Source organism: Camponotus floridanus, unplaced genomic scaffold, assembly GCF_003227725.1.
Source record: "Camponotus floridanus strain SB8 unplaced genomic scaffold, Cflo_v7.5 scaffold139, whole genome shotgun sequence".
Lineage (NCBI taxonomy): Eukaryota > Metazoa > Arthropoda > Insecta > Hymenoptera > Formicidae > Camponotus > Camponotus floridanus.
Genome location: NW_020229258.1, coordinates 154,173 through 177,263, shown reverse-complemented (window position 1 = coordinate 177,263; position 23,091 = coordinate 154,173). Strand labels below are relative to the sequence as shown.

Here is a 23,091-nt window from a genome sequence, read left to right as displayed (position 1 = left end):
AAATTAATAACAAGCATGGTAAAAAATTAGTACTAATAAATAAAATATAATCTATATAATGATAAAAAAATTCACAATGATAAAAACTATCGCAATAAAACGCATTGGACGATATTTTTATCGAAAACGGACATATCTTTAAATTTCAACATTCAATCGCGTTCCCTCGGGTATCTACGACATTGGTACAGACCTGAATCAAGTAAAGCCAAGAAGAAGGGGACCCGGTGCTTTCTTCGTAACGTATTTATTTGAACTCTACGGAGCAGATACAAAAGGATCGTATCCTATGTAAGGGAGGCGTACGGTCTCCCTTCTCGCCCTTCAGTAACCTCCCTCTATTTTTCCTTCCCTTTTGGCCAGTCATTTCAACTTGTTTTTTAGAACGTTGTCCAGTACTCGGTTAGAGAACGTCGAGAAACGTAAGCAGTGTTTGCTGGTATCTAGATAAAATTATCTAGATAATTATCTAGATAAAGAAATGGATCATCTTTATCTTTAACTACATGAAGAAGTACAAAGTCTTTATCTTTATTTTAGATAAAAAATATATGTCATCTTATCTAAAAATTGTCTAAGATAAGATTTTCATTATGCAAAAGAGTTTTCCAGGCAAGCTTCTAAAAATCTATCTAAAATATCTAAAATATATTTATTTGGAAAATAAATATACTTTATCTTATACTTGTTTTACTTAAATTTGTGCAATGCATTAATATATATTTTATAAAAATAATATATGTATTGTTATACATTGATTATTACATTATAAATATATTATATATATAAATTAATAAATAAATATTTATCATATCATTTATATATATTTTTGTTATTATTTAAATATTCTTTAGATAAAGAGAAAGAATATGTGTTTATGATTTTAATAATTTTCCCATTTATAATCTGCCTCACATTTTTTACAAATATTTATAGTCTTATAGAATAAACAAAATTATGTTTATCTTTATCTAGATAATTTTGAAATTATCTACAGCAAACACTGAACATAAGGTAAGATGATCGAGGGTGTTCGCTCGATTACAATCATATGTCGACGATGACAAAAACCTCGGGTCGCTCCACCTGCGGACGATCGTAAATCTGCATCGCGGAATATGTAATAGCCTTTACCTCGGCGCCTTGCGTGTGTTTGCCGATCGTGAACTCCTCGCCGTATGCGGTGGCTTTGATTTTCAAGTCCTGCTCGTCGAATTCAGTAATCTTGACTTTCTGATGACAGACACACACACTTTTTCATCGAACGCGAACAGGCGATTAAAGAATCTTTTGCCATTTTAAATTTAATAAATACTCACAAATATAATTATTATTTGAATAATAGTCACTATACCTGGGATATTTTATTTAACTGAATTTTAATAGAATCCAAGCGTGAGAATAGAAAGATGTTTAGGAATTTTTAATAAACAATCAAAGATACTCATCACGTTGAAATGTAAATTTTCCTCTTTATATCGCTAATATGTATTTTTAATATTTTATTATTTCGAATTAAATGTCATACGCTATTAACGTATTGGAATATGATAGAGATTGTGTTAAATATATGTGTAAATTCAATTTATTTAATAATTTTTCGACGACAGAAAGCCATACCTTTGCGACAATGCATGGCTCGGCGCTGAACATGAAAAGCAGCTCGTCGAGGAAGTGGAAGAGCAGACTCTCGAGATCGTGTCCCTCGGCCTCCACGTGGTGCACCTGTGCGACCTCCACGCGAATCAGATCTGTCATGTAGCCGAACATGGCCATCGCGCACTGCTCGAAAGCTTCCTTCATGGTATCGCCCCATGCGTGCAATCTACGGTGCAGTCGCATATCTTAGTTCGATCTCGCAAATACTGTTTATTTTTTTAAAACGATAGATTCTACGATATCTACACAAGACATGTCTCTTCACACGTCCGGCTATTTGTGCGGTTTTAGGTTAGCCGGGGATTTAACCTCAAAAAAAAGAGTCCCCCGACTCCGGTGAAGAGAAAGATAAGTAATAATAATACTTACTGTACGTCCGCGGTGTGATCGAGATCTGAAACGGACAATTTTTCGGTGAGCATTTCTCAAAATCAAAGCCCGGAAGAAATACTTTTCTCAATTCATGAATATATATATCGCGTAAGCGAGGTTAGATTTCGTATCAATCGTGTAAAAGCGTGTATTTTTACTTCGACGGATGAGACTATTGAAAAATAAACGCAATGGATACTTACATTCGTATTTGATGGGCGGTATCTCGAGATCCTTATCCACCAGTTCCTCCATTGTCGCGCACAGCTGATTCTCCACGTGAGTAAAGCGATCAGCTGATTCACTGACGGGTTCAATCAACGGCAGCGTAGTTAAGCGTAGGTGAGTTCAAGCCGTTCAGATGGCGCCACTTATAAGCGAATCATTCGCGTACTTACCGACCAAATCTGTAGATTGCATCACAAGATATTGGATAATACTGATAATACCGACCGCATGCGGAAGAGCATGAATCGCGTTGAACCAGAATAAAAATAACATGATCATCGTCAGATGCATCCAATAGTTTAAACTTTTTCTGAGAAAAAAGATTTAATTAATACTCAAATATTTTAATTTAATAACATTTAATTAAATATTTTAATTATTGTAGAATATTAATACTTGAGTATTTTAATTAATAAGGTATCTAAATATATAAATACAGTACAATGATATACGATATAAACATTAGTAAACGATATTAAAATAATTAAAATGAGATAAAAAATTTTGCATTATATTAATTTATTATTTTACGCTATAATTTTATATATGTAATATTATGTGTAGTCGCGAAAAATTTTTAAAAATGTCTAATATATTAATAATTATTACTATAATAATTATTAGATACAATAAATTAATTATACATATTAAATTATAATAGTTAATTATAATATTTGCGTTAAAATGTCATATATTGACACTGTTTTGCGAGGAAACAAGGGGAATTCGGTTCCTATTCAACTATACAATTGCATCTGTTTCGTTGCTCGCGAATTAAATATGGATTGTAATACCTATCATTGTGCAATGGTGTGCCCCCCCCCCTCTCTCTCTCTTTTTCTATATATTTCATTAATAACGTACGCGTCTGGAAGTAGTCACCATTGAGTGAACGGTGATCGGCATAAACAAGATAGTGTGCTACTCCGAGAGACCTACATATCTTTCTTCTGAATAATTAATCAGAAGCAGGGATTTATTTTCTTTCTTATCCACATACACACATGAACAGAGATTAGAATCCAAAATAAGATACATTTGATTTTCTATGAAATTAGAAGATAAATAAATTTAAAAAAAGCATAAGAAAAGAAGTATTTATTTTCCTGCAATTATTTTTTTTATCTAAATTATGTTGTTTCTGAAAAAATTAAAATAAAAAAGATGATAATTTTTAAAATCTTATTTTAGTTAAAAAATACATCAAATAAAAACGTCAAATAAATTGATTTAGAACCCGCAAAAATATGTTACAGAGTCGCTAATTAAAGGAACATATATATATCTAGGTGTTCTTTGTATAGTTGAAGGGGAGGAAAAGATGCGTCATAATTGTCTCTGATCGCTATGTGCGTCTTTCGTTCATTTTTAATTCAACAAGGACTGTCTATTTTTTTACTTCCACAAGGACTCGTTGCATTATCGCTCGCGCTCATTGATCTAGCGAGAGTGCCTTTATGCAAATTACTATGCACAATTTGTGTCATACGAGAGAGAGATATCGGGCGAAAATGTTACTAGTAGTAACTGTGTAACTCAATATCAAATGTGTAACGGACTTGTTTACATTATGTATAACATATGGAATAAATTAATTTTATACAAATTATATGCTATTTATGTGCGTAACTTTTCCCAAATAGAGAGAAAAAAATATCATGTACTAAATATATTGTATATTATGTTTTTTATCAATATAAACATATAAATGTATTTATATTTATTTGATAAATATACATATATCATCATTTTTCTTAAATGTGCGAATAAAAGTCAGCGGCAGGTATCACATTATTTATTGTTTACGTAGCCAATGAGGAAAATATTAAGCAATTATCCAAAACTCTGACATTTAGCCAATTTGCGATGCACTCCTCTATTATCCACGCACTTTATTATGTCAGATGTCGTATGTAATACTGTTGCACGTCAGATGTTATATGTTGTTTAGAGCAAATTATTAAGTGTAGCCTGTGGTTCTTAAATAGTAATGTTGACCATCTCTGTATGACAATAAAATTGAAAACACATGGCTAAGAGTAAATACCTATTCTTAGTTCAGCTAGTTCGAAAAGACTTCATAACATGATATTATTATGTCGTGATTGTTTATTCGATATCAAATAGAAATTTATACGATAATGTCTACTCATTTTCTCTTCATCTCACTCATTGTCAAGACAACCTTTCGTTTGAAAATGTGAAATTTATGTTTGATATTTATTAACACAAAATTTCTATTCAAGAAGAAAATTAATCAAAAAGAAATTAGTAGAATTTATTTAAATTTATTACAACGTATTAGAAGTTTATTGCAGTAACATATAATTTTCATAACTCATATATAATTTTCTAACGTTAAATTATTTACAATATTGTATAATTACATCATACGTATGTTACTTTTAAAATATAATTGGCAATACTATTAATATTTTTTCAAGTACTGGCTATTTTAGATAATAGTAAGATTCAAAATAATACCAATAATATCTATGACTTTTCAAATAATATATAAGCATCGGAAAATACATAAATTACAATATATAAAAACAACATGGATTATATTGTCTGTATCTTGACAGTATTAATCACAATACACATGTGTGAATTGCTTTATATTTCAATGTAAGATAAAAAGAGAGACCAAGTTTCATTCTGTGTCAATTCAAAGACTGTCGAGTATTGTGTAAGGTAAAGCATGTAAAAAAAATGAGAAAGGACTCACACGCGTGTGCGCCATTCATAAACATAAAGTATACAATCGCGATATTCGCATCAAACGCATCAACATATCGACATAAATGTTCATTGTGTATGTAGTACATACATTTACAACAGCAGTCGAGTCATCAATATATCGTTTTGCTATCGGTATTTCTTTTTTTTCTTCATTCTGCACGAGCTTAAAGAAATTAATTTTTTCGATCGCTGTCGCGATCTGTTCCAAGGGTAGTTACTTTATGCATTCATAATCTGATTTTATTTCCATCGAGACTAGATATGTTGTAACGTATGCGATCGGCTAAATCGCTCTTACGTCATACGTAAAAATGCATACAAGGTCACGGAAGTCTGTACGCCTCGAGTTCATACCCTTGCACTTGCTCATAAAGATTGCGAAAGGGTCTTTCCGTGTTCTAGAAACTTTTCTTGATGCATTTCGTGCTCTTTATTGATGAGAATATATGATCGATTAATTTATTGTGCGATAAATGAGAGGAAGTCATTAAATTATTGTCTTTGCGGATGCGCAAGCAGAATCTTTTTTTATTTTTTTTAAATATCATTGTTTTGTAATTTTCTTTGCCAATGTAAAAAAATATCCATGACATTAGTAGATTTAAGCTATTTTATTCTGCTAGTTTAATAAGCCAGTTACAGAGATTTAATAACAGCTATTATGAATATTATGATGATTACATTGTAGCATTCTCGTAAGTAATTGTTTTTGCCGCAGCATTTTATTAAAAAATTTCCATATTTAAATTCCTGGATGACAATTAGACGATTGTTTGTAAACTTGGTACTTACATCTTAAAGAATAAAGTAAGTGTAGAATAAAATAAGTGTAAATGAAATCATTGGCTAAAAATGAAAAATTTAAGCTTCTTTCCAAAGAAAATTTTAATTAATATAAAATCATTAAAAACTAATTAATTTGTATCTATTTAATCAATTTAAATAAATAATAATTGAATAAATCTATCTAATTTATTAGTTATCACAAAAAGAAATGATTATCCCAAGTTTATTGAATGATTATATTACGTTTTATTTATTTATAAAAAGATCTTAATTATTTTTTATATGGGAATATATACATTTATTTGATATGTATATGTATGATTTCATTAATTTTATTGAATGTATGAATATATTAAATAAAATCTTTCTCTCTCTCGATTCCTTAAAAATGTATGAAAAAAAACATAACATTGAAAAATTACACTAGAACTTATATATCTCGAGGAAAATAATACATGTTGAATAGACTCACAATCAGATACTCAAATAGATATGCTTTTTTAAATCTCTATTTCGCAAAATAAATCATCAGAATAAATGATAAATTATAAAAATTTGTGACTCAAATAAAATATATTCGTGGGCTATAAAAAAAATTATATTTTATGCACCATTATTTAAGATTAGCTTTTTAATGACGATTTACGTAAAGTATTTCTCTGTTAATTACGTTTAGCTATTGGTGAAGCTATAAACTAATTAGAATTAATAAATTTAATAGAATATATATGCAAATAGAAGATTTGAGTTTTAAGAAGAGTAAATTTTTGCGATACTTTTATTTAATACACAGTTAAATTATACTTTAATATATTATATTATATTTTTTAAAAATTAATATATATGTGAGACAATTTTTGTGGAATTTATGATATTTTACGAAGGAAAGAAAATTCTTTTATATTTTATCAAATCTCTATCATTCTTTCATCAATAAATCTTCAAATATATGTATGTAGATCTATTAATCTATATAGATATATAAGTATATAGATATATAAGTCTATTCTTCCCAGTATACTTCTTGTATTTTCAGGCTTTATTCAGTGTATAAGTGAGTCACGTTTACATCTTATTTTAAATTCAAGAAGGACATGAAGAGAGAAGATGTTAACAGAAATAGACTTCCTCCTGCTAGGCATTCTCGGAATCACCGCAAGAGTGCAACAATAATCGAGCACGACTCATTGTCAATTAAACCGAGCCCAAGATGCCGATGTGGTAACAGAGAGAGAAAGAGAGAGGGGGGGCGGCAGAGGGGGAAAGAGAGAGAGAGAGAGAAATCAGAAAAAGTATTGTCAATCTCATCAAAAATATTTTTCTTTACCTATTTTCCTTTTATTCAAGACAAAAATATTTCTGATCGTTCTAAGAAAAATATCTTATGTCACATGGTACCATCTACTTATTATCTCTTATCTTCTTCTTTCTTCTTCTTCCTTCTTCCTTTTTTCATTTTCTTTTTCATTAAAATTGATTTCATTATAATTTCTCTGCAATCAAAATATAGATTCGCCTGAATTTGTTGAATTGCCATCCTTTTTTTACTCGTCGAAAATGTCCTGAAGGAAAGAGGAGCGTATTTTCCGATGCAGCCGTTTTAGTTTCCCACCTACTGCTGCTTCTCGCCTCTCACGTATAAGCTCGTTTTAATGACATGCAATTTTGCAACGTATCTTTGTCGAGTCCTTGGAACGGGAGACTATATAAACCGAGTGTTTATAATTGGTTGGACTAGCTACAAGAATTTTTAACCACGCAGGATGTCGTTCTACACTCTCGCCGTGTACTGCGCTACCGTATTTGTGCTTGTCGCAGCTCAGGATCTCGAGCTTCGTAAGTCCTTTATTCAGCCATCGATCTCTTCTGTCTTTGAGAATCGATTTTTCTTTGATTCGACTCATGTCAGTTAAGATTTAATTGGTTTTCTTTGTTCTGTCTCGAGAAGGAGGCAGTGTGAGACTTTTAATTAATTCAAAAATGTAAGAAATATGGTCCTGATTGATACTTTCCAGTGTGTGGAAAAGAATGTGTACTCAAATTTTACGTGCCATTGTTCACGACTATTCCCATGTGATGTAGAATCTCTCCTCACAATTTGTTAAAGGTGAATATCATGCTTTGATAAGCAGTTCTCTATAATATTCAATTACATAAATATATAGGGATAATATTTTATATGTAAAAAATTTAATTTAGGTTTAAAAATATTCGGAAAGAATGTTGTTTAAAATATAAATTCATTTTTCAGCATTTTTTTTTAAATATAATCAAATTAATTGTATCAAATTAATTGTACTGATTTATTTGATTCTTAATGAATGAAATGATACATTTCATTATAGTTTGCAAGATTCATTATAGATTGTTGCTGATGTTATTTTCACAACATACTATTGAAATAAAAAATTAAAGTAATCAATGAATTATAAATGTGAAGTATATACTGCTGTCATAACATACTGTCAATAACATACATAATATTTTCCTTAGAGCTTATTGACATTAATTATGTAAATGCTCTTTCTTATATTCTATCTATACTGAATTGACAACAATTCTATGGCATCAAAATAGCAAGTCAGTTTCAGAAAGCAAATCAAATTAGAGTGAATAAAACATTTTAATGTAGTGTATATAATATCAAATATAAATTCATATGCATAAAATTGTGTTTATATGTTTACGATTAAATAGATAATATGTAAATTTGCACGTATGTAGATCTGTATTTATATAGTTGAATGGATAATATTACTTACGTAAGTGTATATATGTTTATTAATTTATTTATTACATTTATATTTTTACTATTATTTAATGGCGTTGACACAATTAGTTATGCTAATATCAATAGTTTAATATTTTCTTATTAATAAAACATAACAAAAAATTATACAAAACATACAAGGATTAATGTTCATATTAGCACAATGGCTATCTTTGTAATTATTGCAGATAAAAAAATTGCAGTTGATATTAACAAAGAATAAGTTCAGAATTTAAACACAAAATTTTCTAAGCCAATCCGTACAAGATCCTGTTAGTGATTCATGCGTAAATAAAAATATTTTTAATTAAATAAAAATTCGATATTATTTATTATAAATATTTCGATTTTATATTTATTAAATATTTATGTTTTAAATTTTAAATGCTTAAAAGGCTACGAGATACAAACCATTTGGTTGCAATAAAAAAATCGAATTATTTCATTATACATATATAGTTCAGTATAATGTTCGAAATAATTAATTAATAGTTTATATATACATATGTATATTTAACGTATATTTTACATTTTTACACAGCGGTACAGACTTGCAAGCGGGATGCGTCTGATTATACATCTTGCCTCAGACTTGCGATGCAAGAAGCATGGCCAACTTTCATCGCAGGTAAAAAAGCAATACTATTCTTTTTTTAATTGTCCGAAAGAACCAATTTTTATTGCATTACATTTATTATAATTTATATATTATATATAAGAAAAAATATATATTTTTTATTATTTCATATATTTTTAAATATTACACAAACTTTATTTTTTTTCGGAAGGTATACCGGAATTAGATGTGCCACCTCTGGATCCGTATTTTCTTGAATATCAAAATACCGTATATGAAACCGGTGACTTGCGTGCAGACATAACAGTCAAAAATGTTAATATCTATGGACTTGCAAAGATTAATTTCTTGGCTGTGAGGCCGCATCATTCTGATGATTCTTTCCATTTAGAAGTCGATCTTGAGTTACCAAAAATGCTTATAGAGGGTAATTTCAAGGCGGAAGGAGCTTACGGAGTGTTAACAATTGGTGGCGAAGGTGTGTTAATTAAATAATAAAAATTTAATAAAAAGAGAGTTACCAACAAACAAAAAATATATTATATGCACTCTAGCTAGATATTAATTATTATTTAACTTTTCCAAAATTATATAATTTTGTTATTATTTAATATCATATAATATTTAATATAATATAATCAAAATGAATATTATTAAAAAATATTTAATATGACATAAATCAAACTAGAAATAAATTTTCAATATCTTTCTTTATATAATCTTTATATAATTTTTAATAGAGTTTTTGCATATGTTTGTGTATGTTTTTCTTTTACTTTGTTTGCATAGTTTATAAAATATTATAGTTTATCTCATTGTATTTATCCCATTTGATGTTTTTAAGCATGTATTAAAATAATTTCTTATTAATGGGAAATTTAATTACTCTTATAAAAAAGATATAATCTATTTTATTATTTACATGGCAGGATTTTTCAATATTAGTCTAGAAGATATAAAAGACACATGGTCGATAGAAGGACCTGTAGCAAGCGATAGATGGACGATCGAACATTTCCGTCTAAATCCGGAAATTGGAAAGATGGAAGTCTGGTTTAGTGATATGTTCAATGGCAACGAGCAACTCAGTAAGTACATATAAATAACAATTTAAAATAATTCTACTTTTGAAATAGTCCTTTTAGCTACAGACATATTTATCTTTATTTGACAATATATGTGTTGGTAATCTTTATTAATATATATATATATATATATATATATATATATATATTAATTTTATAAATTATATGCTAGATTATAGTAGGAAAAGGTAATTGATATCACAATATTATTTTTATGTTTTTATCTTAAGTAAAATTACCTATCATTGTTTCATTCTCTAATTATTTCATTATATAACTTTAACAAATTCCTGATAGTTACTCAATGGGAAATACAAATACATATATATGCGTTGTAATTCCTCTTACATAATGTTGTTTATGAATATAATTGCTAAAAAAAAAATTGCTAAATTGCTTTTTTCACATGCTGATTCGTTTTGAAGCAATATCGTCATAACAGGATTTTAATTTGCAGACAGCATGGCTCTGAAATTTATAAACGAGAATTGGCCGTCGTTGTACCGAGAGATGTTGCCATTCTTGTCGCAAAATTTGGATAATTATCTCACCGAAACTGCTAATCGCCTAATGTCAAAGATCTCCTTTTCAAAGACGTTCCCTTGAGGGCCTCGAAGACTATTTCTCGTGCCAAGGCACGTACAGCTTAGTTAAAATATAATCGAAAATGCACCGTTTTTAAAGTAGCGGATACTTTAGCCGACTGCTCGAAACCAACGCGGAGGATGCAGAGTCTCTCTCTCTTTCTTTAGATTCTGCAAACATCCCGTGATAATTTTTGTTTCTCATCGTAACGTGATAGTGTTAGAATGAATTTGCAAATCGAACGTCGACATGCGTGTGAATAATATGACAGTGGCGAGTTTATTGTATAACTATGTGTATAACGTGTAAACGAAATAGATTACTTTATTGTTATTATTATTGTGTTACTACTATTTTCACTAGCGAAGTTATTTATGTAAAGCACACAGATGTAATAAATATCTAGGAAAATAGAAAAAGAGTGCCAAATCGATTCAACAATTCTTTTGAATAATTTTCAATCCCCTTGAAGGTTTTTTCTCTGCAGACATTTATCTGAAATTGTTGTTATGGAAATATACACACATACACACGTCTAATTGACTTATTCATATTAGCAAGTCTTAATAAATATTAGATAATTTAAATAGATAGATTTAAGTATAATATTTATGTGAAACAAATTAAAATAATTAATCTCTCGTCATATATATTTAATCACTATGTATTTATACTCCAATAACAAATGTATGTTATATTCCATTAATATACCATTTTTAATTATTCGTTAAGACACTAACAATAACACCATATTTAATACTTAATATAATTATTCGTACATACCACCAAAGTTTTACTAATCTAAGTAACAATGTTTTCTGTCAACATGTGTTATTTTTCGCCTAAGAATATGCCTCAATGAATATTATATTTTAATCTTTCGATACAATTGTTTGTTTCGCATTTGTTCGATGATTGAATAATGAATTAAATAAAATATATATTAATTTAATACTTTAACAAAAATGAATTAATAATTAATATTTTGTTTCCAACGAGAAACAATCACAAAAGTAGCACATTATTATTATGTCATTGCGGCATTTTAATTAGCGGATTTAAAAATCGATCCTTGTGTAAATAAGCCAATTTATGTAGCATGTATAAAATTTTTGCTCTTTAAAATGGTGACAATTTTTTCAGTTTTATTATTTAAAAACTCTTTATAAAATTAGTGAATATATAATACTATGAGAAATATCAAGTTTCCTGAAATACCAGAATAAAATCACAGTTTATTTCAAAGTTGAAAGAGTCACAGTTAAAAAATTGCGGTTACAATTCTAAATTTAATGCCTCTTTAGTTTTAATTTAAATAAACTTGATACCTTTTATTTTTTATGCCATAATGCGTTGTCAGTTTTACCTTCCTATTTAAGATTGATCGTTTCTTTCATAAGAGAAAGCTAACAATCACTAATGAAGATATAATATAGATATCTCCTAAGGTGTAAGGAACATTTCTACTGGCACATGTCGTAACAATTGATTGACAATTCCGGCAAAGAGCGATGATAATTTTTTCTTCAATTGCGGTTCCATCACTTTCAATACCTCTTGTCCGTTTTCTCGTAGGAAGAGATTGATTGCTTCGGCTGTAGAAATTAAATATGACAAAAACAATATAAAAAAATTAATTAATTACAAGAGAGAGAGAGAGTTCATTAAATAATTTAATTTTTGGAATATTAAATATATTATAATAATTTTGTGCAATTTACTTACTGAGTATTCGATTATTTTTAAAGATTTTGCTGACTCGCATTTGCACATCCTTTACTCCAAGTATTACATCGAGGTTCTCGACATTCAAGTATGTTTTTCCATCTCGTGATTTCGTCGACACCGTCCCTTTGACTAGAGCTGTAGCATCACCGAAGCGTGCATGAAATGTGCCATTTCCACTTGCGGGTAAAATTATTAATACACCGGAACTGCAAAAATTAAATCTGATAAACAGACAGTCTACCCTTTTAAATATTGAGAAAAAATCACTTATTCAAATTATGTATACTTTATTCATTCTTTTTATTAAATTATTCTTTAGCGTTAACGAATAAAAAAATTTCTATATGCGAGAATAAAAATAATTTTTACTATACAAATGCAAATAAATAGGTATTCATAGAAAGTTGAAATACTACTTTGATACTTTAGTCGAGTATAATCGAATTCGTCTACCTGGAATAATGAGCGTCTAGTATAAGGGCTGGCATTCGTACAATAGCTTGGAAGGGTGAGCCAAGCTTAATATCATCCACTGTATAGTTACTTGCCCCTTTTACGTAAAGGTCGCGTAGCTGAATCTTGTAACCGTTTGAACCACCTGTCAGAGAGAGAGTCAGCTCGTCCATCTGTTGAAATTAACAGAAAAAGGGAAGGGAATGCGTAACGATGCAAATCGAAACAAAACTTTCGCGCATTGTATAATGTAATGTATATGTAATGTATTCATCTTATTACAATATTTATAGAGCCTGTAACATTTAATAACTACTTTCAAAATAAAGAAAGTATTATCCATAATTTTTATTATATTTATATAATATATAATAAAGATTACATCTATATTTAAAGCATTGGAAGCAATTACTTTATACAAACGTGTGTGGATTTATTTATATATGACAAATTTTATATACAATTATATATGTATATATAGAATGAGGCAATAACTTTGTCTACCTGGAATATCTGTGCTATTTTTGAAGATATTAAAAAATTATAATTACGAACAATATACGATATCAGGAGGACCATAATATGCTAGTAATATTCCATAAGTGGAGGCATTTCAGAGATTTCAAGATTATCTTCATTTTCTTTAATGAAACCTAATTTTTTTATATAAATCGATTTCTCACAATATTCCACATAAAAAGTAAATTGTAAATAATAGCCAAAAATTGAATACTTTACGAGGTATTTTATGCTTTAAGTTGACATAATTTTACATAAATTATAAAATATCTTGTAAAATATTCATTTTTCAATTATTTTGACTAAAATATTACCAGTACATTATAGTCCTTTTAATACCGTACAATTTTTACAATTTTACAATTTTATCATGTCTTTAAAAATAGCGCAGATATTCCAGGTAGACAAAATTATTGCCTCCTGTATATGTGTTAAGTATATAAAAATAAAAAGTTTCCTTTTTGAAATAAATTTTTATATATATATATATATATATATATATATATATATATATATATATGATAAATACAATAATATATAATCTCTGTGTACAATATTATTTATATTATAATTTAATATAGAACTTACACGAAATGGTTCTACTGAAGGCAATTCGATTTCGGGTATTCCGACACTCAAGTAAGGTCGTAAATGATGCAGAGCATCAATTAAACAAGATGTCAATTTTGGATCGCTCCTCGAGCATTGCTTCACGTATTCCGCTGTAAATAGAATGTTATAATGTTTGTTATGTTTGTTATATTATATTTCAACACATATACACAGATATATATATATGTTTAATCATATTTTATTATCGAAGAGAGAAAACATGAATCATAGACATGAATTTTTTAAATTACATTTTCTGACGTTTTCTATCTAAAGAAGAAAGAGAAATTTGAATTAGTTTTTGATCTAATAAGTAAAAGCGTCGACGAATAAGAAGCATCTTAGTCAGTAGTCACGTTAAAAGTGAAAGTATTATCTCGCGACGAAGTGCACCATTCAAGAGCATGTTACAAATTAGTGCAAAGGTCATATAAGTTTTTTTTTAGAATGAGATTATTGCGAGATTTTACAATTTAGATCATTCAATATATGCTTGATACATGCTAAATAAATTACAAATACACAAATAGAAATATATATAATACATATAACTTGGAAATAAATATGTAAATTATAATATATTAATTATATTGCTATTTTGCAATAATATAATTATGGTGGATTTACAATAGAATTACTCTAATAGTGTGACCTAAATACGTATACCTATATGCTAACTTTGAATATACTTGACTACAACATTGCAGCGGAAATGAAGATCCGGCCTTATGACAGTCCAACGCGATTGCATGCAGGAAATTGCACACATAATTTAGCTTTAATTTATATATAATAATTGTTTCTTTTATTTATAAAAAAGTTTTATTTTATGACATATAAAACAGTCGAATCTTTTTCTCAAGAACAATTTCTTGAAATTATAAGCTGCATACTGTTTTTTAAACTTTTTCATAGACTTAAGAAACATAAATACAATAAACAGCCTGATACGAGCTAAACTGTGGATGGTAGGTCAGTTAAAAAAACAAAAGATTAAAAAAGAATGTCAATAAGTCGCATTTATTAAGAGAGCGACAAAAAAGTGAGACGTTTCGATGCTTACTTGCATCTCTTCAGTCACGAAGTATTAAGATTCAAAAATATGATCGCATCTCGAATATAAAGTCAACGTGTGTTGTGTAACAGCTTGGTTTCTGATAAAAAATTACATACGCAAAATTAGATACATGAAACATAAAAGATTAAATAAAGAAAAAATAGCGTGAAACTTAAGGAAACCGTTACAATTAAAATAGATCATTTGTAAAAAATTTCACCTTTACTTAAGATCAAACGATCGTTTTGTTATAATTATCCAAATTCAAATATAATAAATTTCACGGATATTTAACGACTTATTTAATGTGTTTATTTTGCAAGGAATATTTTCAATTACTTACGACTTAAATCGGAGGAGAGAGCTACCGCGTAGCCGACAATAAGGATGACCCACAGCTTCTTGGTCATGATTTTCAATGTAGCCGTGACAACGATTTCGCGAAACTTTCGAGACTCGTGAAAATCCCGCGAGAATTCTGTCGCTGAATCTGTTCTATCCTTCGCAAGTTGGATACGAGATCTTATCTCACGAGGAGGATCACTAGCTACGAAGAGTTCGACTAAAGACTGCTGCGAATCTCACGATATAAACGACTCTGTCAGAGCAAGACTGACTATGCAAGAGAGGGCATTGACAGATGGTAGATCTCGTATAGCTGCACTCATGGATACTTTCACTACTGCAATATGCACCTGCGCCTTTTTCGTCGGCTGCAACGGCAGACGAGACTTGCACGGATTGTGGAGTCGGTTAGACGAAAGTGTCCTAACCAGAGGATACGTAATGATGCCCGTATGTCCGCATATAAATCATCGGTCCCATAATGAGAAGTTGGCTTCGACATTTTCACGACAAAAGCATATTGCATTTATGAATTGACGTTACAGATGTAATTTCGTATTTTAAACTGCATGAACGAAAAGCTAAAGAGATTGAATGTAATTTTACACTTATTATGGAATATTTATCTAACATAAAATCAATATTTATAAGTTTTACAAGTGTTTCGAATTATTAATAACGTCTATAATAGGAGATTTGTTTAATATATGTATAAATATATAGATTATTATCAATTTTTTCTCCCCTTATTTCCTCGTTTTTATCTTAATCTACTGCATATGATATTTCTATTGTAGATAAGTTTATTATATTACTATAATTATATTATTTTATTATAATTATAATTTTTTAGTTAATTTTTTAGTAGTAATTTAAAAAAAAGTTTGCTTAATATACATTGGTTTTTTCATGAAAAATCATTCTCAAAGAAAACTGCGAGAATCATATAATTTTATTCATTTCTCTTTTATTTCCAGATGACATCATATTTTCAATTTGAACTTGCGAAATTAGCAGTTTCGTGAGGCAAGATTATGATCCTGCACGCAATGTAAACAACAAGTGTCTATGATGATAAAGCGCATCGTATGTGTACATAGTAGTATAGCATCTTCTTAATAATGATGTAACAAGTCATTTGCATTCTGCAATTAAGGTGTTTGCATTGTGTAATAGAATTTCGATAGAATGAACATATATTCCATTAATGACAGTTCGTCATAGATGTTTGAAGTTATAAAATTCTCTAAAATTATTATATTAATATTCTAATATATAAAACAATAGAAATAAAATAATATTAGAAAAATATTAAGACATTTATAACCATTTTCAAGAAATTTTTTTAGTATTAAATATATAATTTTATATAGAAAAATAAATTCTGCAAAATATTTATTATTAATAATATTATTATTATTATCACAACAACTTTTCTCTCTTTTAATTTTTTATAACAATTTATTAATTTATCTTGTTTGACAAATTATAAAAAATGTTATTTATTCTTCTGCAATAATATCTTGAGAGAATAAGAGAGAAAAAAATACAAGAGATAATAGATAATCGTTGAATGAATATATTTACATACAGAAATCCTGTTTTACTTACTTACTGCATATGCATAACAAAAAATTAAAAAAAATTATAAATTTGAAAATTATAAATTTTAAAAAAAGATTTTATAGAGTATAAAATAAGCATTTTATAGAATATAAAATAATATTTAATTTTTATTTTAAATGAAAAAAATTCTACTTACACATATACATACATATAATAAAAAATTTTTTATATATTATGTATTTTTTACTTTTTTATGCAATAATAATCTATTTAAGAGAGAGAAGATCTATTTAATCTATTTATTTGAGATTTTTTTTAAAACATATTTTTATTTAAAAATATATTTTCTTGTAGTATAAATGATTCTCATACGCATATATATATATATATATATATATATATATATATATATATAAATTAATTATTTACATTTATATTCATATTTATATATACATATAAATTAATTATTATTGTGTTATAAAAATTTTTTAATTTTTCTTGCCTTAGATGATTGCGATACTAAAAGAGATATGCAATTTGTGAAAATTGTTAAATATTCGTATGCTTGCATATATGGTTGACATATATAATGTCTACATGAGAGAAACATGCAATCAACTCGAGAAGAAGTACAACGATCCCTTGAAACAAGTATTCTTCGTTTCTGTCATTTTATATTTTTCAAGGACGCATTCATTTGCTACAGATCAGGATAGACGGTTCAGAACAGCATCAGGTCTACTACCGAGTCTCACATTGCCGGGTTAGCATCTTCAACATCTACGTTCTAATCGTTCGTAAGGTTTTTAGGTAAGGAAACAGCGACAGAGTTCAAAATGTATTCAAACAATTTAATATCTAAATTATGAAATAATATCTAAATTAATCATAATATGTATATATAAATTATAACATCTAAATAATATCTAAATTATGAAATAATTATGTAAAATTATATATTGTTGGATTCAAAATATTTTTTGTGTAAACTAGATAATCCGCATTTTAATGTTTCAAAAGAGTTAATTAAGAGAGAGTTATCTAAATTAAATGGTATTTCTAAATCATCTATTACATAAAACTGGATAAAAAATTACACAACATATACACACGCATATATATATATATCTGTCAAAATTTATTACAGTTATATACATATTATGTATATAAAAATGTAATTATATAAAAATATTGTGTTATTTTTATATTCATTTGTGCGCGCTTATATTAAAAATGAATATTTGTTCAAAATTTCTAGGCTAATAAGAGCGTTCGACAAAAAATTGTCTGTCACCTAAACATCTAAATATCAATTAATCTTTTTTTTTATTAAAACAAAATTGACAAATATTCAAGAAATAAATTTTTTTATATTAAAGGTATCGCTATTGTATTCATTTTAATCGTGTGATTATAAAACACATAATGCAAAAAATTTTTATTTCAATTGCAAATATGAGAACTTAAATTATTTAGAAAATCAATCAGATATTTAAATATTAAAAAATGTGAATTATATATATTTGCAGCTCTAATGATAAACTTATATATATAGAAAAAATGTATAAATAGCTATCATAGACTTGTTTCTTGTTTTGTTTAAAATTTGATTTATGTTTACGCGAAATAAATTTAGAAAATAAATAAGGATTGGTGAAATTTAATTAAATCGTAATTGCAATGTAATATAAAATATTTGGGAATAATATATGTATCGGAGCGTATTATTATCGCGAATATTATTCTAACCGCAATCTACTAGCAATATAATGTTAGGTAATGATGTAACGTTAGATAATCCGCAATATACATAAGACTTGTTTTCTCTTTTCTAATATCAGTGGATAAGATATTGGTCCAAATTTCGAAACTGCGAGGGAAAAGATTTTTTTATGCGAATAAATTTCCACTCCCACTTGAAGCAATTTCTCTATCTTTTACTACATTACGTAAAACAGTCCCAAAATTTTACTTGGAGGCAGTTCGCCAAACCTTTTTCTCAGATGTATCGTAGACGGTGAAAGTGCAAGGATCGCACGCATTCCCCGTCCGCATAGTACCTCAAGTGAACCGTTGCGAACATTAATAAGTACATGATAAGTACCGTGGTGATTTTTTTTGCGTGCTTCAGATTTATCAAACAAAGTAGGAGAGAGAAAGAAAAGGCAGAAAGATGCTAAGAATCCTCTTGATTGCGCTACTATTGTACGCTTTGACTACCGCTGTCGAGTTCGGTGAGTACATTTGATGATTTTAACTACCACACGTGTAAGAAATTTAAAAATCGGTGATTTTTATGTTTGATATTATAAAGAGGAGAAATTGTCAATAAAATTAATAACAAATTTGAATAATAATTAAGCAAAACAGATTAAAAGATTCGAGAGATCTCTACTCTTTTATAATATATTTTCTTTAAATTTCTTTCGAGACATTATTGAAACTTTCATAATCACTTATATATCACGTGTTGTAACATAATTAAGTATTTTCAATATTACGGCGGACGAAAAATCAACACGTAATATTACTTTCACTGAAGAATTAAATATATAGATTGCACTGTGTGTGTGTATGTGTGAATATATATCATTTTATCGATTCTGAAAAAAAATATGTAAAATCAAATCGAATTTTATTGTTGTCGCTTTTGCTCAAAGCCGGTTTTAAGCTATGCGTATTGTTACTTTTATATTGCGAAAATTGTATATTTCGACAGTTTGAACGTTACAAGAGATCAGTAGTTACACAAATATATATATAATTTTATTGACTCCGGAAAGTTTGTGATATCAATTTTTTTTCTTGAAAGAATATCAAAATCTTAATATATTTGTTAAACAAGAGTGCATCATTATATTGAGACTATTAACGTATTAAAAAATAAGTTAGAATGATATAAGAAAAGTCATTTACACACACATTTATGGATATATTATGATGTATAATGATATTATTATATGTTGTAATAAAAACAGAATTCACGAATAAAATCTTTTCAAGAAATGCAACATTGTACTATAAAGTGCAAGATATTAGAAAATCAGAATGCTTAGGAGTGAAAGTTACATTATTGTGATTGCACATGTGCATTCAATGTTAATTGACGTATTTTCGCAACAATTCCTAAAACACACATAAACTTGCTAATTGGATTTAGTCATTATGAAGATTTTACAAAAAATTTTTTAATTTTAGCATTATTTATCTTTTCATTTTAATTGTAATAAAAACGGATAAAATATGTTTCAATTTAATATATAAAATAAATTGGATGTAGTAAATTCATGACATTACAATATTAATTGATACGTATTATTTCTTTCCTTTATATATGATTACTTATACCAAGATAAAAAAGATTTTTTAAATACAGCAAAAAAGTAAAGTATATGTTATAAAAATTATCTTTGCACAAACATTATAATAGAAATTTTATATTAATATTAATTTTATCAAATTTCATTAATATTGTATTAGATTATATTAGCATATTAAAATTATCATGATTTTAACTCCGTTTTGAAGATTACGTAATTCTCACAGAATAAAAAATTGCTTAGCATTCCTTAGCTTTTTATTATTCGATAAAATCTAACTCATTAATATCATTTTGACAGAATAAAAAATTAGTACATAATAATTAACGTACAAAAAACTGAAATAATATAGTTGAAACAGAATAAATCTAAAAAGATTATTGAACGCTTTAAAATCTAATTTCTATATAACTTTAATTATTTATCTAATTCTAAACATCTTCAGAATTTTAATTCTTTGTTACAAAATTAAATAATTTATGAAATATGTTGCTAACATATTCGAGAAAGAGTTTATTTAAAAAGCTTTTAAACACTCTTCAATGATAAATAATTATTTTTTAATGTTATATAATTCTGAATCATATATAATTCATTGTTACAAATTAATTTATACAACATTTCTCGTAATACAATATATATTTATGTACCAATTTAAATCAATGACTCTCAAATATAGCTCTCATGTATGTTTTTAGAGGACAACTTTAAAAATTGTCATCCCGATAAGTTAGGGTTTGATGCCTGCGTACGAGAGGGATTAAATTCGATTCGACCTTATTTCAAAACTGGTCTACCTAAATACAATGTGCTCCCGTTTGATCCATTTTTTGCCAAAGAGGTAACTGCCACGAGGGGAGTTCCGAATTTCGGTTTTATTTTAACCCTCCGAAATGTCACTGAAACGGGATGGGCCATCAGTAAAGTAACAAAGTTCATCTCCGAATTGAGAAATTACAGGGTACGTGCACTATATTCATCATTCGATGTAATTATATGTTACACTTGATGTAACATGCAATTTTATCGACAAATATCGTATGATTATATATATTAGTTCCTTATTATATTTTTCAAAAAATATTTATTAAGTGATTCATTATATCTTATCTTTTATATTAAAGAGCATCTTATATTTTATTATTTTTTAAAGATAAGAGAATATATTTATTCAGGATTATAATTAGGATAATTATTAATATTTTATATTATATACATTTAATTTTTATTAAGCCGGATCTACATTGGCCGCATCGTAACGTCGCAAAGGAGTAAGTCGTAGGCAAATTGACCAACCATCGATTATTTCAAAAATAATCAACCATGATTGGTCAATTTGCCTACGACTTACGACTTGCGACTCCTTTACGACGTCACGATACGACCAATCTAGATTCGGCTTTAGAGAAAAAAATCTAAACAAAAACAATAACATGATGACAAATCAATTATAACACTTTTAATATTATATTAATTAGATTGTGTACACGCAAAGCTTCCCGAAGAAAGTGCTGAATGGTAATTACGAATTTAAGGGTGAATTATTCAGCTCCACTATAACAAACAAAGGAAGATTTACCCTCATCTTATGTAAGTGTTATTAATAAATTTATTCCAAATGCGTTCGAAAGTTTCCATATAGAGTAAAATTTATTAGTAATTGCTAATTTTATAGTATGTGAAAGTGCGAATATTCATTTAAGAATGTCTAGAAAGTCGTATGTCTTTTAATCTTTTACTGTAGTCATTTGGTACGTTTAACCAATATTATTGAGCATGATTAATGGCGTGAAAAAAACTAATTTGCTTCAATGCAAAAAAAATAATCGTATGATCTTTTGTTTTCAATGCCATGATCCAGTATGGCTGCACTATAGGATTAGAAGAGAAAGATATATAATTAAAAAAAAATATTTATTTGCACACAATCTTTCTATTTTATGGTATTTTTTCTCACTGCAGACGATCTAATGCAAACGACTACCGTGACTAGATTACCGGGACAAAAAGTGCGGGCTCAAATGGATGTTGAGAGCATCAATAATCTAGAACTTCACATCACAAATCTTTTATTTGGCAAGCAATTGCTTGAAAATATTCTAGATAAAATAATCAACACTACCTGGCAACCTGGTTTCGTGATAACAAGGGGTTTAATCAACGAGCTCGTATCGACTGCCTTTACAGAAATTTTCAATAATTCCTTCTATAATTTTCCTTTCGAAAAAATTTTCAAATCGAATCAATCTATAAGTTAAATCAATTACATCTGTCAAGTAAGCTATGATTGAATGAATAAAAGCGTCTTTTAATTAATGTCTTTTAATTAATAAGTAAATAAAAAATATTTGTCGGTTCGATAAATAATGTTAAATCGCTGTAAAAAGACGAAGTTTAGTATAAATAATAAGTTTAATTTACATTTTTTGTGAAAATTTTTATGTAATTCATGTATTTTTATTTTAGAAATCTTGTGCTGTTTTTCTTATGTTTGCATAATCATACGTTTTCATTATACAAAAATATTCAGCACATAAAATATAAGTATATGTGAGATAAATATATGCTTCTTTTTGTATTGATTAAGTTCTACGATTCACGATATATATCGTGCTATCATCGAATAATTTTTCTTGCTACTCCAAATTAACATTGCTCATTAATTTGGCATATCGTGTCTTATATAT

At 27.7% G+C, this 23,091-nt stretch overlaps 4 protein-coding genes across 4 annotated transcripts; 2 read left to right on the top strand and 2 right to left on the bottom strand.

Moving 5' to 3' along the window:
* Nucleotides 1-891: 891 nt before the first annotated feature.
* LOC105252308 (protein archease-like) lies at nt 892-2,348 on the bottom strand. Its single transcript, XM_011259632.3, has 4 exons — nt 2,235-2,348; nt 2,029-2,053; nt 1,621-1,825; nt 892-1,233 (listed from the first exon to the last, which is right to left on the bottom strand). The coding sequence occupies exons 1-4, from the start codon at nt 2,284-2,286 to the stop codon at nt 1,048-1,050; spliced, it is 468 nt and encodes a 155-aa protein (XP_011257934.1). The 5' UTR covers nt 2,287-2,348; the 3' UTR covers nt 892-1,047.
* A 5,163-nt stretch (nt 2,349-7,511) lies between these two features.
* On the top strand, nt 7,512-11,143 carry LOC105252309 (circadian clock-controlled protein). Its single transcript, XM_011259633.3, has 5 exons — nt 7,512-7,623; nt 9,099-9,185; nt 9,346-9,612; nt 10,064-10,222; nt 10,677-11,143. Exons 1-5 carry the CDS (start codon nt 7,551-7,553, stop codon nt 10,823-10,825), a joined length of 735 nt encoding a protein of 244 aa, XP_011257935.2. The 5' UTR covers nt 7,512-7,550; the 3' UTR covers nt 10,826-11,143.
* A 436-nt stretch (nt 11,144-11,579) lies between these two features.
* LOC105252310 (protein takeout) lies at nt 11,580-15,860 on the bottom strand. Its single transcript, XM_011259634.3, has 5 exons — nt 15,517-15,860; nt 14,093-14,226; nt 12,986-13,158; nt 12,530-12,738; nt 11,580-12,399 (listed from the first exon to the last, which is right to left on the bottom strand). Exons 1-5 carry the CDS (start codon nt 15,581-15,583, stop codon nt 12,248-12,250), a joined length of 735 nt encoding a protein of 244 aa, XP_011257936.1. The 5' UTR covers nt 15,584-15,860; the 3' UTR covers nt 11,580-12,247.
* A 1,980-nt stretch (nt 15,861-17,840) lies between these two features.
* LOC105252316 lies at nt 17,841-22,726 on the top strand. Its single transcript, XM_011259639.2, has 5 exons — nt 17,841-17,894; nt 19,216-19,318; nt 21,103-21,365; nt 21,883-21,994; nt 22,367-22,726. Exons 2-5 carry the CDS (start codon nt 19,258-19,260, stop codon nt 22,660-22,662), a joined length of 732 nt encoding a protein of 243 aa, XP_011257941.1. The 5' UTR covers nt 17,841-17,894; nt 19,216-19,257; the 3' UTR covers nt 22,663-22,726.
* The last annotated feature ends 365 nt before the right edge of the window (nt 22,727-23,091 follow it).

Excerpts from the sequence above, each read along its gene's own strand:
- LOC105252308 (XM_011259632.3), bottom strand. The coding sequence starts at position 2,286 with ATGGAGGAACTGGTGGATAAGGATCTCGAGATACCGCCCATCAAATAC. Across the intron at positions 2,054-2,234 it reads ACCGCCCATCAAATACGAAT|ATCTCGATCACACCGCGGAC; the intron begins GTAAGTATCCAT and ends TGTCCGTTTCAG. Across the intron at positions 1,826-2,028 it reads GATCACACCGCGGACGTACA|ATTGCACGCATGGGGCGATA; the intron begins GTAAGTATTATT and ends ACTGCACCGTAG.
- LOC105252309 (XM_011259633.3), top strand. The coding sequence starts at position 7,551 with ATGTCGTTCTACACTCTCGCCGTGTACTGCGCTACCGTATTTGTGCTT. Across the intron at positions 9,186-9,345 it reads ATGGCCAACTTTCATCGCAG|GTATACCGGAATTAGATGTG; the intron begins GTAAAAAAGCAA and ends TTTTTTCGGAAG. Across the intron at positions 9,613-10,063 it reads GTTAACAATTGGTGGCGAAG|GATTTTTCAATATTAGTCTA; the intron begins GTGTGTTAATTA and ends TTTACATGGCAG.
- LOC105252310 (XM_011259634.3), bottom strand. The coding sequence starts at position 15,583 with ATGACCAAGAAGCTGTGGGTCATCCTTATTGTCGGCTACGCGGTAGCT. Across the intron at positions 12,739-12,985 it reads CTAGACGCTCATTATTCCAG|TTCCGGTGTATTAATAATTT; the intron begins GTAGACGAATTC and ends TAATTTTTGCAG. Across the intron at positions 12,400-12,529 it reads TAAAAATAATCGAATACTCA|CCGAAGCAATCAATCTCTTC; the intron begins GTAAGTAAATTG and ends TAATTTCTACAG.
- LOC105252316 (XM_011259639.2), top strand. The coding sequence starts at position 19,258 with ATGCTAAGAATCCTCTTGATTGCGCTACTATTGTACGCTTTGACTACC. Across the intron at positions 21,366-21,882 it reads CCGAATTGAGAAATTACAGG|ATTGTGTACACGCAAAGCTT; the intron begins GTACGTGCACTA and ends TATATTAATTAG. Across the intron at positions 21,995-22,366 it reads AAGATTTACCCTCATCTTAT|ACGATCTAATGCAAACGACT; the intron begins GTAAGTGTTATT and ends TTCTCACTGCAG.